This window comes from Melospiza georgiana, chromosome 1 (assembly GCF_028018845.1).
Source record: "Melospiza georgiana isolate bMelGeo1 chromosome 1, bMelGeo1.pri, whole genome shotgun sequence".
Classification (NCBI taxonomy): Eukaryota; Metazoa; Chordata; class Aves; order Passeriformes; family Passerellidae; genus Melospiza; species Melospiza georgiana.
Window position 1 is genome coordinate 31,382,318 of NC_080430.1, and position 18,091 is coordinate 31,400,408.

Below are 18,091 nucleotides of genomic sequence, written 5' to 3' on the forward strand. Positions count from 1 at the left end.
ATGGGAATTAAGGATCCACAGGGGATTGCCTCCAGAAAAGTCAGATGCTATTTGTTTTAAGAGTAGAAAACGTCTTTTTGTCATCCTGTTTTATGACACCTATACTTCTTCCAGATACTGCAAAAAACAAAATAATCTTCTGGTTCTACTAATAGTAGCCTGCTCTGTCTTTTCAGTGCTCTTCATATCCTGAGCCCTGTTACAAAAATAATTGTGAAGACATTTATAAATGAAATGAAGAACATTGAGGCATTTATACTTTAATCCATTCTTGCACAGTCCTATTCCTATATATATATATATTTTTTTTTTTTTTTAATGGAAAATTGTTAATCGTTCTGGCCTGGAAAAGAGGTCCCAGATCTGAGGAGTTTGCCATTCAAGAGGTCCAAAGTAACCATCTGTTTGAAAGAAAGATAGCTGATTGTACCTCGTAGGTTGTTTTCAAGCCCCTGTACTGCAATCTGAGTTTTACAAGTGAATTTCAGGAGGATTGACACTTGAGAAGTATTAAAAACAAGGATAAATAATTCAGTTATGGGGATTTTTTATTTTATCTACAGAGTTTAGCAGGTAGATTATTATCAACTGTGTTCAGGGTAACACATTAATCTTGGGGATTTTTGTCTGTATTTTCTTCTGCAGCTAAACATGCTTTTGTATTGATAGACTGGAAAAGTTGAAGCCTTTGCCCCAAATGTAAGAGAAATGAGAGATAATTCTTTTTGAAGTTAAAAATGTGCTTAGTTTTACTCTCCTAAGTGTATGCTTTTGTTTTGGATCAAATATGAACTTGCTTGGATAATATCAAAACAATTGTTCTTGTATTTCCATCCTATGAGGATGAAAAAAAAATAAAAAATCTCAAATCTGATAGGGATTCTGTTTTCACATTGCAAGCCAAAGAGGCTGAGTAATCATTACAGCATTTTCTGTTTATCCTGTTTATTTTCAGAAACCACTGATATTCCTTTTCCAAGAATACGATAACTCAAAGATAAGCTTTTAATTATTTTAATCAGTGTTTTGTACATGAAAATCTGCTGAAATGCTGAAGAAATCATTTCTAAATCTCTGCTTAAGAATGAGAATTAAAAAAATTACATCAGTGTAAAACAATTCTGGATTTATAATTTTTCTGCTGCCCTTCTCAGGTAGTGTATACTACTTTAGAAAGTCTGTAATATAATTGATTTTCTTAGAGGAGCTGAGCCTCTGACTATCAATAGCAGCACTATCTACCTTTGGGAAAATAATGGGTAGGAGTCATTACTTTGAGTGGATACTGAAGAGCTTGACTGTCAATTTTTGCATTTGAGCAGAGAAGCTCTAGGTGCTCAAGCAAATGCACCTTCAGTAGATTACATAATCTCCAATGTGCTGTGCCTTATCTTGAAAACTGTTAGAGTGTCCCTCACTGCTGAATGTGTCATTGCTAGGTATCACTTGATGCCTGAATGGTCATTGAATGTCAAGGATAAAGATAAGGTAGCATAAATTTTGGCAATTGTCAAGTTGTCCTAATTGGAAGAGAAAATTTTCTGTTCTCGTTCAACTTCCTGCTGAGTTCATGGTTTGGTTTAGTTTGTCACATTCTCATTTATCGGGTTCAACTGCGTACCATCACATCCACCCCCCTCCATGTAAAAATCCCAAGATTTCAGAAGTCATGGTAATAGTAAAAAAACTGATACCAACCAACCAACCAACCAACCAAAAACCACCACCTCCCCTGTCCCGCTCCCAAAAAAACCCCACCTCCTACCCCCAAACCAAAACCAACCAATGACAAAACAAAACCCCAAAACAACCAATCACCCAACAACCCCAAAGCAAAACAAAACATGGGTGTTAGGGACTCTTCTGTGAGAAACAATTTTAATGTTCCCTACACTGGTGAAAGTAGGAAAAAAAATAAATGAGGTATGGACAAAATCCTGCTCTCATATCAGATTATTTTTTCATTTACACAAATCACTTAAGAGCATGAGAAATTTCTCTGCTTAGGTGGTGATGGAGGAAGGAAGCCCCAACAGCCAAACCTGAGAGAAACTTCAACAAGCCAACAGCAAAATTCAAGGCCTGCAGCTGGCTGTGCTAGTCAGCAGTTCCCAGAGCAGAGCTTCTTTCCATGCTCCTCTGTGCAGTAAATCATTCTTGCTTCATTCCGACAGAAGAGGGCCTCCCAGTGTCACCTTGAGTGACACAGTGGATGCTGCTGAGAAATCAGAATGGGAGCTTGGATGCTCTCAGGATGGGCAAAATATGCTTTTGCTGTGCAGGTGTGGTTTAGATGGTAGGATGTTAAGTCCTCTTGAGGCAGTCTGAGTTTTTAAGTGCTCAGTTCTTGAACAGGTTACTGATTTGTGGTAAAATTCTGAGCTCTGGATTAGGATAAATGCTTCCTCTGGAGAGCCAAAGCTCAGCCCTTTCTCCACAACTAGCCAAATATTTAAATAGACTTTGGATTCCACTCTGACAGCAAGGCACATAAGATATCAGGCTTGAAAGGCCTTTTTTGCAGCTCCCCAAAGCTGATAAACACCAGAATCTAATGCCTTTTAATGCTGGACTCACCAGTAGGATTTAACATTACACAGTCCTGAACTGAGCTTACTCTCAGTTTGAGTTCATGTTCACCATCTCCATTGGAGGATTGAAATGCAGACCTGTTGTCAAACCGGAGTTCACCACCACAGCCAGGCTCAAGTGGAGCTCCAGAGCAGTGGTTTGAGGGCCTTGTGTGCCTTGGAGTGCTCCCAGCTTCTCCTTGGCTGGGTGAGCCGGGTGTGGTGTCCCTCCAGGGCAGCACGCTGGTGGCAGCCAGGCTGGCCAGCTGGAGGCAGCTACAAACCATGCAGGCCACAGGGTCCAGCACACTTAAACCCATGCTGAGGCCTGTTCCTAATTTCTTGCTGATGAGCTGTCCAAAAATTTAAGTAATCCAGCTAAACCAGTACTGAGCTCTTTCTCAGTAAGTAGTGTCACTTCTGCGGTGACCCCCAGTGCAATCAGTGGGGCAGTCAGTGTGGCACTTGAGGTTGTCATTTGGAAAAATACACTGGGTTTTTCTTTTCTTTTTTTTTTTCAATCTTGTTTTTATTTTTATTCTGTTTTTGTTCTGTGTCTCAGAACAGAAGGCATGATGCCCACATTAGTGTTGCAAATCTTTGGACCATCTCTACGGATACTTGCAGACAGGAGAAAACGAGCAGATCTCCCTGACAGCCCCCTCACTGCCGGGCTGTGTACATCCCAGCAACAAGGACAGTTTGGGGTGTCTTTGTTTTCTTTGCTTTTTTTGCTAGTTTTCAATTCAGCAGAACAATGAAAATAAGTTCTCCTGTAATTTTCCACCACAAATGCATCTCAATGAACCTATGGGTTCTTCTAACATACAGTATAATTTTCCTGGCAAGTCACTGCTATTTCTTACTTTTTATTTATTTATTTACCTTTACTGGACATGTATATTTTTAATTATGCCTGTGCAAACTCATTATGTTGGATGAGGTGTCTCATGCAGGTTTATAGATTGAGAATAAACTTTTTGGTTGTCACACACTTTCGGTAGGAACTAATACATATGTTTATATGGAAAAGGATTTATAGTTCTTAGATTTATAAAGAGAACCTGAATCTGCCAAGTTATGAAATTTTATTTGCAAATAAATGTTCTACTTAAGTGTTCTTAAGATATCAATATAAACATTGGGAATGTAAATGCCAAATGTAAATGCTTTGAGTGCCATCAAAGAAGGAGATTTTAAATTAAATTCTTAGTTCCCAAAAAAATGTGTTGTTTTGACAGAATGTCCTCTCTTTGCCAGTAAACTGGGGGGCATCTGTAATATTTTCATTCCTTGATATAACCAATATATATCATGGAAGTCCCCAGAATGTGCATTTACTGGAAATCAAAAGTAAATGTTTCCAAACAAACCGTTCAGTGTTCAAACATTAACCTTTTACGGGGGGTTAAGAGAGTGTATTTGAGGAAACCATTAAAAGAAGTAATCTTAAAGGCTTGCAGGTATTGCAGACTATAAATGTAGGTGTTGTGAGGGGAAAGGATGGTGCAGTCTATCTCATGTGCAGGCGAGGCAGCTGTGATTTCACTGACTGATGGAAATGGGCATTTTTCACTATTGGGTGCTAATGGAAAGGTAGGGACAAAGCAGCAAAAATCCCTGTGTTTGTCCCTTTCCTTTTCTTGTCCTTCAGTAGATCTGTACCTATAAAATTCATTTATTCTGATTGATCACTTTTGTGCCTGCACATCCACTTACTATTTTTTGCAGTGTTCAGGGCAATGCAGGTTAAGGCCCTGATTATTCTCATACTGACACCACTACAAAAATAGGTGCTAATCATTGGATTTGTCTGAGTGTTAGTCTGCCATTACAAAAAAACCTCTTATTTGAGACAGTTGTTCAGGGTTAACTTTAAACATAAATCTTGGTCCAATTACTCTCAGTGGAAGCAGTTTCTTAGGCATACCTTTAAATATAGTCCTCGAAAGAGACATTAAATTAGGATTTGAGAAGCTGAACCCCCAGGCACATGAACATACTGACTTCTCTTCATAAAGTACAAGCATTTATTTTCAAATATTCTTCAATTTTTTTTCTGCTTGTGCGATTTTCAAACCAAATATTGAATATAATACTATAGAGCACTGGGCAGTCACAAGTGTATGACATAAAAGAATAAATTGAACACACACAAGAAATTGTTACAATGAAAGTGAAGAATGTAAAGATATATTGAACAAGACTACATTAGTGGTATTTGTTTTGGTTTGATTTTGGATTTGTTTTTTTTTATTGAGTGTTGTGTTTTGGGTTTTTTCTGTCTACCATTGAAGGCATGATGTGTCACTATGTCATTAAACCCTTAAGCCCTTTTTCTCAGAGGTTTTTTTCCCAAATTTTCCAGTATTACAACAGAGATGCAACTGGCTCCTTTGTACATACACAATCCCATAATTGCAGCCATAGAATTACCACAGAGTTAAGACTGTTGCAACATTTTCTTGAAAGACAAATTGCAACAAATTAATATTTGTGTAAGCTGTTTTGTTGGATGCTCATTCTGGCTCCATTACTTGCCAAGAGACTGCTGGGACTCAAGCACATAGCACAGACTCTGAAAAAGCTCACGTGTCCCAAGAGGGGGGAGAAAGGTCATTCCCTCTTGAGCAAACCATTTAGCATAAGGGAAGCATCTTTCCTTTGACAGATGGGAAGGCAATCCCTGTGTCGTCCTTCAGCCTTGTTTGATGGCTGGTTTTGAAACCTAGAGGGAGCAGAGGTCTGTGTGTGCCGAGCTAGGTGTGGCTTTGAGGCAGTGAAGGGGTCCTGTGCCACACAATGTGTTCCTGTACGTGACCCACAGTGTGCAGGAGCACTGCGTTCCTGCGTGTGGGTGCTTCTGTCTGCGTGTTTGTCAGCCCCACCTCCCAGCATATGGCTGAGGAGCTCAGGTCAGGGGTGCCTCAGTAATTCAGCTTGCTCTGCATCTGGGTTCTGCAGAATTCCTTACAGCACGTTTTAAAATCCTAGGTGTATATGTATCAGTGTTAAACTTGCCAGCCTGCAACGAAGTCACACAAGACATCTATGTATTGATGGAAATCAGAGAAGATTCTAAAATACAAAGTAATTCCTTGTTTTCTTCATTACTCCTACAGCGAAAATAGGCCGTCTGACAAGAAACTGGGGAGAAACAGCTAAGACTGTATGGAATTTTATTCCACTTTATTGTCCTTGTAGGATCAAGACTAGTTCAAAGCACTCAAGGAGAGATGAGAACACTGACACCAATGTATCTTTGGTAAGGCAGGGATGAATGGGATAAGAAATTAAAGATACTGACATAATTCCTATACACAGGACAGAAAGATTAAGTTTACATGGGAGAATTTTAAAGGGTTTAGAAGAGAAGTTATGTATGTATGTATATGTATATGTATATGTATATGTATATGTATATGTATATGTATATGTATATGTACATGTTTATGGTCTTGAAATCTGCCCCACAGTGAGGGATTTTAAGAAGCTAACTCAAGAGAAGGTTAAAAATCTACTTAATTCCAGTTTGTCCCAGGCTCTTTAATTGAGCATACAATAGCATAGTGAGAGCCAGTGCCTGGGAAATCTGCATAGAAACAAATTACTTTAAAGTAGGAAAGTTTGTGATCATTGGAATAAGGGAAGTGATAGATTACATGTTTTGATGGAAAAGTGTATGTTGGTTTCAAAGATGTTATATGATTTATAAAAGGATTGTCAGATTAAGTATCCTGTCTTGTCCTACACAGAAGGAAAAGTTAATCATAAAATCCATTCAGGTATTTCTTCAGGTATATCTAAATTTACAAACTCAACAGCTTTCTCCATAGTTTTATACATATTTTTTGCAAGCATAAAATATAAACAAAACAATTTATTGCATAGGTATAATCATGCAGAATCCCATGCCTTTTAGATCCAGAACCCTTGGACCATTTCAAGATCTCTGATATTTATACTTACACTGCCACCATAGTGTAAGTATAAATATTAAGCTACTGGTCTTCACATGTAATAGTTAAAAAAGCAGCTCTGACACATACTTTTCCAGGGTGCTACACAGTTAATAAATATTTCTCAAAAATACTAGCTGTCAACATTCCTAGAGTGTATTCGTGGATTTAGGGTGGAAGACAGCAATGATATCAGTAATGTAGCAAACCGCAGGAATTTAATAGTGTCAGTCTGCATGTTTGGACTTCATGGTAAATCATGAATTTAGATTTGCTTTGTTTGCGATCTCACTGTAAAATGAAGGCAATGGTGGTTGTTTCCTTTCTCTGGGCAAGAAAGGTAAGAACTGATTAAATGTTAAACACTTCAAAGGATTCGGCAGCAGTTTAACAGAAGGGAAGAGATAAGGGTAGATACAATACACAGTCTCCTAGCTTGAACCAGCATGAAGTGGGAGGGAGAGAAAATAGGGTTCACATAATGATGTGGGAGAGGAGCTGAACAAGTTTGTGGTCCTGGTAACTTAATTTGATTTGTCTCACACTAGCTACTAGTCATGGGACTCAGGAAAGAGGGTAGGAAATCCTCATGCTTCTTAGATATTTTTAAATGTATGTATGATTTCCTCAGGGTGCAAAAAGAAGTTATGTTGACTCCTATACCTGGTTCATATCAGCAAAATTATGTACAGCTTTTCAGTTCTCTTTATGGTGCCCCTTCATCCCTGTCTTCCTAGCATGTTGCCATTGCACATTATGCCAGTTCATGTAAACAGCTATTTTCAATATGCAGATGAAGTAATTTGTAATTAATGTAAGTGATCAACCTGTTCAAAATGCCATAATTGCATGTATTTTTAGAAAGACATATTTTGCAGTTTATGTCAGGATTTTAAATGCATTTCAGAGAGATCTCTAGGAAACCAAAACAAAACAAAACTTCTACAGGTTATGAAGCAAAACTAGAATGATGTGGAAGTCGCTATAGCAGCCTGCTGTGAGTTGTGGTTAAAGAACATAAAAGATACCTTGAAGCAAATCAGATGCAATGTAAGGGGGAAAACCAACAGACCTTCCACTTCTTTATATGCTGGGAGCTCATTTGAGGGGACCACAGAGCAATAGTGAGGGTGCCCTGCACAGCATATTGTTGGTTCTCTGGCAGAAATGGGTGAGTGTATGTGATGTGTCTTCAGTGTTTCTTGGACTGTTTTGATGAGAGGTGGCAAGAGAGACCCTGGTGCAGCCCTCTGGACTTTCTGCTCCAAGTCAAAGCTGCTTCTTCCTGTAGCAGAACAACAATTTCATAGCCAAGCAAGTCTCTCCGGGCACACACCTTCTGCTGAAATCCCAGCTACTGATTAATCTCACCCAGTTCCTTTTTTTCCCTTCAAAACACATGTCGCATTCTCATAATTTTATAATTAGGAATAAAAAAGCCTTTCTGAGCAAGCTTCCCAAAGTCATTTAGAGCTCCTTAGGCTGGTGATACTAAACTACGATGGGTTTAGCATCTTTACTCCAATCAAATTATCTTTTACCAAAAATATTCTGCTATTTTCTTCCCTTTTTTTTTCTCCCGCCCCCTGGCAACTCCAAGTCTGTCTGGTTAGCCCTTGTACAGGTTCTAAAAATATTCCTCAAAATCTGCCTCCAGATGCATGTAAAACAGCTTTGGTTGTACATACTGATTGTTGATTTTGGAGGTTTATGGTGAAGCTAAAGATGTCACTTTGATAAAGAAAAGGAAAGCTAGATAGAACCATTTTAGGCAGGAAGATTATGCAGAAGTATCTACAATGGTATGGTAGACTAATATCAATCTGCTTTTAGATATTTTTAAGGATTTAATTATAAAATATTCCTTTTAACTCCTTAACCTGCCAGGGACTGGGATCTGAAAGGATTAAAAATGGCTTAAACCATGAGACTCTCATTTCACTGCATCTTTAAAATCACACTGTCAGGGAATTTTTTTGCTATAAGCATGACTATTTGTGATTATGTATATTTAATGTATATCAATTTCCTATTGAATGTGGCCCGCTTCACTGTCCTTCATACCTCTCCAGACCATCTGAAGGGAAATTCAGAAGTTCTAATACAACAAGTATATTTTGAAGATTGTGCAAGACAGATTTAAAACATATTATACCCACTGTTCTGCACAGTTTGCAATAAGCACTGCTGATTGTTGTAAATTCAAAACATGTGTGTTTCTCATCAGCTGAGGTTCAATGAAATGCTAAGTATAGCATAAAATATAGCCTAAGGTATTATAACATGCATTAAGAACTTACCAGCTAAGTCCTCTGCACAAAGTTCAGTAAATAAGTTCCTTCAGGAAGAGTGTTGCTTGACCTAGTAAATAACAGCTGAATATCTCAGAGAGAATCTAAGCCAGCATCTGATTTTACAGCAGCATGAATCAGACAACTGTGTCAACAGCAATACATGTTTCATCCTATTTAGATTGAAAAAGACTTGGGTGCCCAGCCTTCAAGCTATTGGTGTAGTTACACTGGCTGGTTGCATTCTGTAAAGTGAAAGTTTTGTTTTTCATGCAGTCGGATAAGTGGAATGAGTGTCCTTTCATCTATGCCAGTAACAAAAACACACAGAGAATGTTTCCATTACAGTTGAATTCTGTATGCAATTATGGAACAAAACCATTAAACACAGTGAAACTTTTCCCAGAATTCCCCTACCACATACACATATTGTGGTAATTTACTCTGAATTCTGATCCTCTTTTTATGTCTCAAGGAGGTGCACTCTGTCACATTTGTTCCCAAGTCTTTTTATTTCCAGATTTGCATTTCCAAGGCTTTTATTTATGTAGGGACCAGCCAGTTTTTCTACATTTTACAAGCTTGGCACCAAAAGAAGGAAAAAACCTCTATCAATTAAATTTGGGGCCCAGATCTCTTCTTTCTCCTTCCAGCACCTCTGTAAGCAGACATGATGTGGTGTTATTTCATAATTCACAGCAGGGCTTCAAACACTGTGAGCTTAGAGGATGTATCCTCCTTTCCTTTCCAAAGTAGGAGGAAGTGGCTGTTGTACTGCACTACTGTGTTGGATAGAGAAGAATTACTTATTTCCCTGCACTATCCCATACTGTCACTAATGTGCCAGGAAATTAACTGTTTGTGATAAATAACTGGGTGGTGTTGTGGTCAGTGGTTTCATGTCATTCCTGAGCAGATTCTGAACTGCAACTCCAAACTGCTCCAGGATCTGAAGCTACCATTCCTAGTCCTGAGATGTCACAAGAGATTCTGGTGAACTATGATATTATAGTTGTGATGAACCTCAGGCAGGCAGTTCCAAGGTGGATTTTTGAGTAAAATTTTAATTTAGTCTTGATTTTATAAGGCCCTTGGGTTTTTTTTTTCTGAGACAACGAGGGAAGGAAAGTTAGAAAACCACCTCCCCAGGCTGTATGTTCAATGTGCATTTTTCAACATATGTGAATCTCTGCATCTGTTTCTACCATGGTCCTGCCTTGGCAGGTTGTGTCCAGAGTTGCAGCAAAAATGCTCCCATAAAGGGCCTGTACTGGGCACAGATTTATCTCATGCTTCCTGCTGCAAAGGAAGAGGAGTATCAAACTGAAGGGACAATGGCACCTATAAAGAGCACAAACAATTTATAACATAGTGAAGGAAGCAGTGTAAAGACAGGTAATGCCTGGAAAGGGGAGAACCTCCTTGGGCAGAGACACCTTAACATCTAGTTATTTTGCTATGACACTGTCTGTATTCTTCAATGAACCTGAACAATCTCATTAGCAATGCTTAAGGTATGTAATGAATACTAGTCAACCAGGGCCTCTGAGAAAATTCAAAAGCTCTTTGGAACAGTAAGTAAGTGAAGAGAAGCCTTATAAGGTGGCCTGTTTCTCAACTCATAAGTGTAGCCATCCAACTAATTAGCTTGGAGTTTAAGGGAGAGCCTTAAATTGCAGTGAAGATATTCCCCATGTTGTAATTAGATCCCTTATGGACTTCAACAATTCTAAGACAGTCAATTTAAAGATTATTTTATGCCATATGGATTCACAAAACAATTTGATGTAATTTATAGGGCTTTCTATGGTGTAGTTTGAACATTAATAGAGTTCTGTTCATACCTGTCTGGGAACATGGTTATGAATCACCAAATGTTGCCAATCATCAGTGATGCTCACATCTGAAATTCGTGTTGCAGTGCTGGGCAATACTGCAAAGTCATAGATTCACTATGTAACATATGAGGGATTTTATATTAATATGAATATTAATATTATGCTGTAAATGCTCTGCTACAGACAATACCTTCCATTTTTCATGGCAGTACCAACCACTAGGTTCTGCAATAAAGTTTGGGGTCAGTTAAAGCTGCATACCTGCTGCTTTAACATACCCCCAAACGTTATTGTTGGTGTGGAGAATTGCCAATGACTTCTGATCTTGACCATGACTTTGTTCAACCTTCATTTTTTTCCTTTCTGAGCTTTTAGAAACTTTTCAATATATTGTGCTAAACTGCAAGCATGACAGTTCAGCTCCACAAGATATTTCTAACAAGAAAAAAACCCCAAAAGATCTCTCTAAATTCTCTGGTTTAGATTTCATTTTATTTGTCATCTTTTATGAACAAGTTACGAAATATACTTCATTCACAAATTGGAAATATTTACAATTTCTTTACAACAAGGCATTATTGAGGTTTTGATTTATGGCATTCTTAGAGCATTCTGTCTTTCAAAACAAAGACATTGGTGTTGTTTTTAGCACACTGTTCATTTACACTCTGGATGTGAGATGGGAGCTTTTTGGAAGAGGAGTTTGCACTCTCTTTTGATATGATCTGCTGGGAAAACTGAGGCAGGATGCATTCAGAATGTGAGGAGAGGGACTGTGCAAATGTGTTGCTGTACCATGCCATGATCTGAAGCCATCATACTAAACCAGATGCTGCTAAGTGGAGAGGAGAAAAAGATTCCCCTGAGCCATTCTTCCTCTGCCTTCTCCTTTGAGTGGGCTAAATGCAGTTCAGGTTTTTGTCTGATTTTTGAGTCTTCATGAGAATAAGAGTCTTGCAAAGTCTATTTCAAATACTATCACAATTCAGAAAGATTATTCGGACAAAACTGAAAGAGAGTAGCCAGGAAGTGAATAAATATTGTATATCCGCAAAATGTTTAGGAGACAAATTTTGAACATGGTTCTAAAAGGGAATTGCAACTGTGCTGGTCTGCAGTTGTGACATTTGAGCCATAAAAGCTATGATTGTTTCATTTTCTTAATTTCTTGGAGTCTGGTTTTTTTCCTGAAGAAAATTCTAAAACCACTTCCTTCCATGGAACTTTTAAAAATTTCTTAATATACACTTCCATTATAAATCAGATGTGGGCCACCATTGCTTAGGTTGTCTGTCATTTCCTAGAACAAGAATAGAAAACATTAATTAAAATTAGAATTATTGTAAGGTGTACAAAATTCAGTCATCTAAGGGTGTGATGAAATTTGAACAAACTCAGAATTTCAAACACTCAAAAACACTTTACATTTTTATTTATCTTGATAAACCTCCTTACAAATAAAACATATTTTTTCCTTCATAAATTAGGTACATTTGAAAGCCGATAGATTCATTGATAGTGATTGAGTTGGACATTACACTCAGGCCACATACAGAGCATTGATGGCATCTGTACTAGTTTGTGATGTTGTCCTTTGAAATTGCATCAACTCAAGCTTGTGTGCTGACCTACAAAAGAATGAAATGGTAGTTAAGTCTGTTTCCATTCAAACCTCTGTCTGCGCTGACATGCTACAAACAGATGCCAGTCAATGCCTGCTGAAATAGACATTTGGGAAGTAGATCTAGATCCAAATAGGATCTAAGGGTTTTAAGTACTTGTTTTCCCTTGGGATGGGTCTGATTTTAGTTTTCCTTCATTATGCCAGTCTACAATTTTTAGCAGTTCAGGGATTGCTTCTCCAGTGGCAGGTGAGTCATCCCAGAGTAAGCTGACCGACTCATGAGTCAGAATCCTAAAGCACCTGAACCAAGATTTGCTCAGAGATAGATTTTCTAATTCTCAAATTGAAATGCAAACAATACCCCCTTAGCAGCTGTCTAAGCACAGAGATGACTACATTAATTAAACAGTTCCCTGATCTCCAAGCCTGCAAAGCCACATTGAGTTTATGGTTGGAACTACCTTATTCTGAGCAATCCCAGGCCTATTTCATACCAGATTGAATCTGGGTGCAGAAATAAGTGATCTGCTGCTTATGTCCAAAGACAGAGAACATTCAGCTATGGCAAGAGGAATGGATACAGGTAAAAATGCAGCTTGGAGTATTTCTAAAATTCAAGTAGATGAGGTGAAGGTGCCAGTGTTGGACTAGTTCTAAAATAGCTGCATGATGACCAGAGGCTCTTCTCTGCATGGAAAGATTAAATTCACCTCTTCTTCCTCCTAGGTACACTTGGAGAAAACATGGAATAAAAGGGATTTGTTTGTCCCCATTCCTGTGGAAGCTTCTGTAAAAAAGTGAAGCAACATTCATTGGGCTAGACAGAGAGAGAGAAAAAGACGGAAAGAAAGAACCCAACTCTGTAGCATAGTAGCTGAGATTCGTGGTAAAGAGAAGAAAATTATTCAACCTGGTCTTTATTACTAGTCTTACTCAGTCTCTCTCTTCTTTAAGTCCACAATATTTGGCAAGCAGAGACCAGAACTCATGGTAACATAAAGTTAAAAAGCACCAATGCCTCCTTTCTCAGTTTACCAGCTACATTTTAAAGCAAATCACAGGACTTAATTGTTCCCTTCACAGTTTTTGAAAGAAGGGATGTTCTATTCTTCTCTACAGTGTCACCAAAACAAGCAGCCTTGCCAATTAATACTCCTGAACAAGCATAAGCTTCAGAGAAAATCAGATGTGAAACTAATTTTCAGTAATTTCTACCACCCAGATCTCCATTTGCAGATGATGGTGTTGGATGTTTTGGTATTGTGCCTTATTCTCCTCATATACTGAAGAGGAACATGCATGCCTAACACTGGACTATGAATCCCAGTTTGGGGATTGTCTGGCACTGTAATTTCTTATTTGTAGGTGCCCAAAGGCTTTGTTGGATTTACACTGAAGGTATCTGTCAGCTGGGAAAGAGACCAAAAATACCAAGGCCAAAGAGACCAAGAATACCAAATACTAACTATCAGTATATTTTGATAGCAATGACCTGTCAGTAGGCTACTCATGAGTTTCCTTTTGTAAGCATCATCACTTTAAATGTCTGCAGACATCAGCTATTTGAATATCACCATAGTTTTGGAAAATATCAACACCCATTTATTTTCCCCAATATTTCTATCTAAAAAAAAAAAAAAGTTAATTAAAAAAAAAGGTGCTGAATTTAGGGAATGAAGGAGCACACAGATTAGAAGCAGAGTGAATCAATGGTGGCTACATCCAAATAAGAGTATTTGGATGCCTGTAACTAGGGTGAATATTTTAAATACTCAACTTACTTCCGGACTGCAGCGTTCACCACGTAGAGTTATGTCACTACCTGGAAGCACCATTCCTGCCTCAGAGTAACATCACAGCATCAGCCAACTCCGATTAGCTGAAGCTATGACTTCCTCGTAGAGGTGGCCCTTCCTGAAGTGACATAACAACATGGTCGCTCCCTAGTGTTCAGCGTACCTTGGAGGTAACTCTGGTGTCGGGGGAATCACCGGGCAGCTGGGCAGGTCGGTTATTTCAATACCCCTCAATCTCTAATATAAATATAACAATTATACAATAAATATAGCACCAACAAATGCACATGCAGTACATGTCTACATTACTGTATATCAGTATATCAGTATAAATATACAATATAGTCATATATATAAAACACTTCTAAGCTGGTTTCTAAATTAGGGTCTAATTTAATTTAAGTTTTTGTGCCATGAGCTAGTGTACTCAGCCCTGCCAGCAGCAGGCAGGCTGTGGGTCTGAGAAGTCCCAAGTCAGGCCAAGTGTACATGCACACTTGCTCTACAGCAGACATGCAGGGAAGTTGCCATCAGTGGGGCGCATCCCAGATCTGCTGAGTGTGTGCAGTAGGGTTGCTCTGCACGTACATTGAGGCCCTTCACCCTGGATAAGTGGACACCTGGCAGTCCTTGCTGCTAAGTGCCAAAAAGCTCAGTAGGTCAAGAGGCCAGGAAGGTAGGCAGTCAACTACTGTTACCCATGTCATCCTCACCCCAAATTGATAAGGTTTTGACTTTTATTATTTTGAAAGGTTTTTTCCTTTCTAAGCTGTTTCTTCTTCCATTCCCTCTCTTCCTTTCTCCTATCTTTGTCCTTGTTGAGGCAAGAGTCTCTCTGAAAGTCAATATCTAGCCTTCCATCAGCAAGACCATCATATTTGCCTAATAGCTCCTCAGAATTCTTCTTCATTTTAAAATGAGATGGAGAAATGTATCTCGTCTGCTGATTTGATCACCCTGTTTTATGTTACTGTTGCAACCTCTACTGTTTAACTTTTTAAAACATGTTTAAAACATCATCTTTTTAAAACATTTCCAACTCCCTGTTTTTAAGACACATTTCAAGTATCATCTAAGATTAATTCAATTTATATTTCTACTTGAAGTCTCATCTCAGTTAAGAAACCAAATAGTGACAAGTCATTTTTAACTGCTATATCATGTTTTTTCAGAGAATCTGAAAACAATTCTACAGTCTGAGCAGACTAATCCTTGCTCTGCTCTTCAGATGTTTCAGTAGACAACAGACTCTTGAACTTAACAGTAATGCAGACTTGCAAGTGGAGGTTTAGGTGGGCAGTCCACTTGACTTTTGTTCTTTTTTTCTCCTCATTTCTCAAATGAAAGGCATTGGATAGATACTAAGTCCAAATGCAAAGCACAGGTTTTCAGCAGACACTTAACTCCTCAAATATTATTCAGATCTGTTAAGACAAGGAGATGATTTCGAGAATTTCACTCCATTGCTTGGTTTGATCCTATGTGCTCAGCTTTGGGAGCTTCAGTTTCAGCACCTAATTATATTCCTATACACCTTGTTAGGATTCCTGTTAATACAAAAAGGAAGTAAATGCTCAGTGCTGCAAATGAGACCAGTTTTATTTAGGTGTCTAAATATGCCCTTAGATGCTTAGGTTAAGTCACCTACATTTGTGAACTGTGGCTTTTCTGTTTAAATAACCTAATTTATAAGCTGAGTACTTGGGAGAGGAAGAGATTGATTAAATCCTGGAAGCAATGCAATGATGTGGTTACAGAAAGCTTTCTCTGCTTTTTTTACAGTACAAGACATGATAATTCATATTAATAGGGCTTCCAATTATTTAGGAAGTGCTATATTTAGCAGCTAAGCCCCTAAATAGCTATACAATGGAATTATGTTGAAAATGGATGTACTTCATTGAAATGGATGTACTGCAAATATACAGTACCTAAAAATAGCTCCATATAATGCAACATAATAAAGCTTACAAAGAATGGTAGCATTTCATTTTCCAGAATCTCTTTCTCATATAGAACTGAAAACTGAACACATCTCTTGCCAGTTGTAAACGCTAACGCATACAGTAGCATTTGAGGATAAACAGAACAAATAAAGGAGGACACACAACTCACTTTTTCTGCCATTTCATGGGAGTGATGCAATGAATGTTCCCTTTCTGAGAACATTCTCCTTTGTTCATAGCTGGCTAGCCGACAAGTGAGCCATGAAGAAAGGGTGCAACCACCAATTCCAATGCATGCAAGAGACATGGAGGCAAGATGCAAAGAATAGAGAGCAGATGACTTCTTTGTCAGAGCACGAAGAAATTGAAAATTTAAGATTCCTCCTATTAGTCCACAGATGCAACAGGCAGAAAAAAGTATCATCTGTCAGGAGAGACAAGAGAGGTTATGTCACATTAATACTTTTCAGAAATGGATTAATGCATATAAAATATGAGATAACCACAGTTTAATTCTTTGATAGCATCATTGACTGCAAAACCCTGCACAGCCCCTTGTTTTTAACTTTCTTAGCTCCCCCATTGCACCACGGGAATATATTAACTTCTGGTATAAAAGAGTTAAGATTGAGGTTGTGTGTAAAAAAAAAGTTAGGTAAAATGAGTAGGGACAGTTAAAACCTATTCAATGGAAGGGCTGCTAGGACACAAAACTGATTTCCAGCTGTTCATGCAAAACAGTAACATGACAGAAGGTGTTGTAATTTTCTATTGTGCAGTTTATCACCCTGCCTCAGGAGTGAATGCCTCATGTATTTGTAGTGAATCTCTCTTGCTTTGTGTGCATTCTGACTGTGCCTCCTGCTCAGTTATAATTTATTCAGTCAGATAGCAGATTGAAGGCTTTCTGCAGCTTTTGTGGGGTCTTTGAAAGTGTTCAAGGTGAATGTGCTGGTCAAAGAACCAAAAGAAACAACAAAGACATCTGTGATGCTGCTTTACAGAAGGTCAGTTTGGTGACTATATGGTTGGTGGTTCAGTTTGGTTGATTTTAACTTGACTAAAATGTTCCTGGGAATTTTAGAAATCTGTCAAACAGGCTGCAATCAATGAGACATTTTTAAAGACCTCCTATTGCTTTTAGTCACAAAGATGTTGCACTGATTCAGGATGTGCATTAACCTCAAAATCATTTGAGGAGCAAAAGACCTTACGGAGACAGTGTTAAATGATTGTCTTATTCACTTCCCTTGATACTGCTGACCTGTCAAAAGGTGATCTAGATGGGCATTTAACATTTCTCGATATGGCTTTGTGTATGTACTTATCTACTGTGGTGGCAGAAATTTATGGAGCCTTACAGACTAGTTCTGTACACAACTAGGATGACAATTTCCTTAGGAATGTGGCATTGAGGATGTATTTTTTAGTCCACTGGCACGTGACTATTACATGAGACCTCCAGAACAGATGGCTTTTGGAAACTAGCTATGGTACACATGTTTTAAGAAAAGGGACTGTCATTTTAACAGAGTTTAGGATTGATATTAAAAAAAATTGGAAAGAGCTTTTGATTCCCATCACACTTATGCTTGTTTTATGTGACTTCCATCTGTATGTGGCAGAATAATAAAGCTGACAGAAAATTAGGACTGGCATTATCACTTAAAATAAGATCATGTCTTTAACACAGAGTTCTTCTGTGACTTGTTGAGTAGCAACACCATTTTGCTGCAGTCAGAAAATTACTGTACCTGAAGAGACATCTTCCACCACTTTAAAACTTACATACATGTGTTTCAGATTGCTAAACAAACTTGCTAAACCCTTAACAGCTATGATATGTAGAAACAAACTTGGTCAGCAGCCTTATTGAGATGGCAACCCAGTGCTGTTTTTTGAAGGAGAGAAGATACAGTCCAGTGACATTATTGAGAAGCATTTATTGACTTGACATAAATCTATGTCAAGTGATTTCTGATCAAAGTTTATCCAGATACAGATAAATAGGGCTTAAATGTATGGCTTAAATAGCATGACCTACATAGGCCATTTCAAAACTGCCTT

The 18,091-nt window shown here is 38.2% G+C and overlaps 1 protein-coding gene across 6 annotated transcripts in view; it reads right to left on the bottom strand.

Annotated features, from left to right (window-relative positions):
• Window positions 1-11,128: 11,128 nt before the first annotated feature.
• The window catches only part of TMEM196 (transmembrane protein 196), a 30,418-nt gene continuing 23,455 nt past the window's right edge, over window positions 11,129-18,091 (bottom strand). For 4 of the 6 annotated variants that reach the window (XM_058019724.1, XM_058019706.1, XM_058019687.1 and 1 more), the window contains exons 3-5: window positions 16,194-16,448; window positions 14,242-14,315; window positions 11,129-11,958 (exon numbers count right to left, since the gene is read on the bottom strand). In XM_058019724.1, coding sequence (XP_057875707.1) covers window positions 11,952-11,958; window positions 14,242-14,315; window positions 16,194-16,448 — 336 coding nt within the window. In that variant the 3' untranslated portion in view covers window positions 11,129-11,951. The remainder of the gene's footprint in view (window positions 11,959-14,241; window positions 14,316-16,193; window positions 16,449-18,091) is intronic. The other 2 variants (XM_058019715.1, XM_058019696.1) reach the window with 1 other exon arrangement.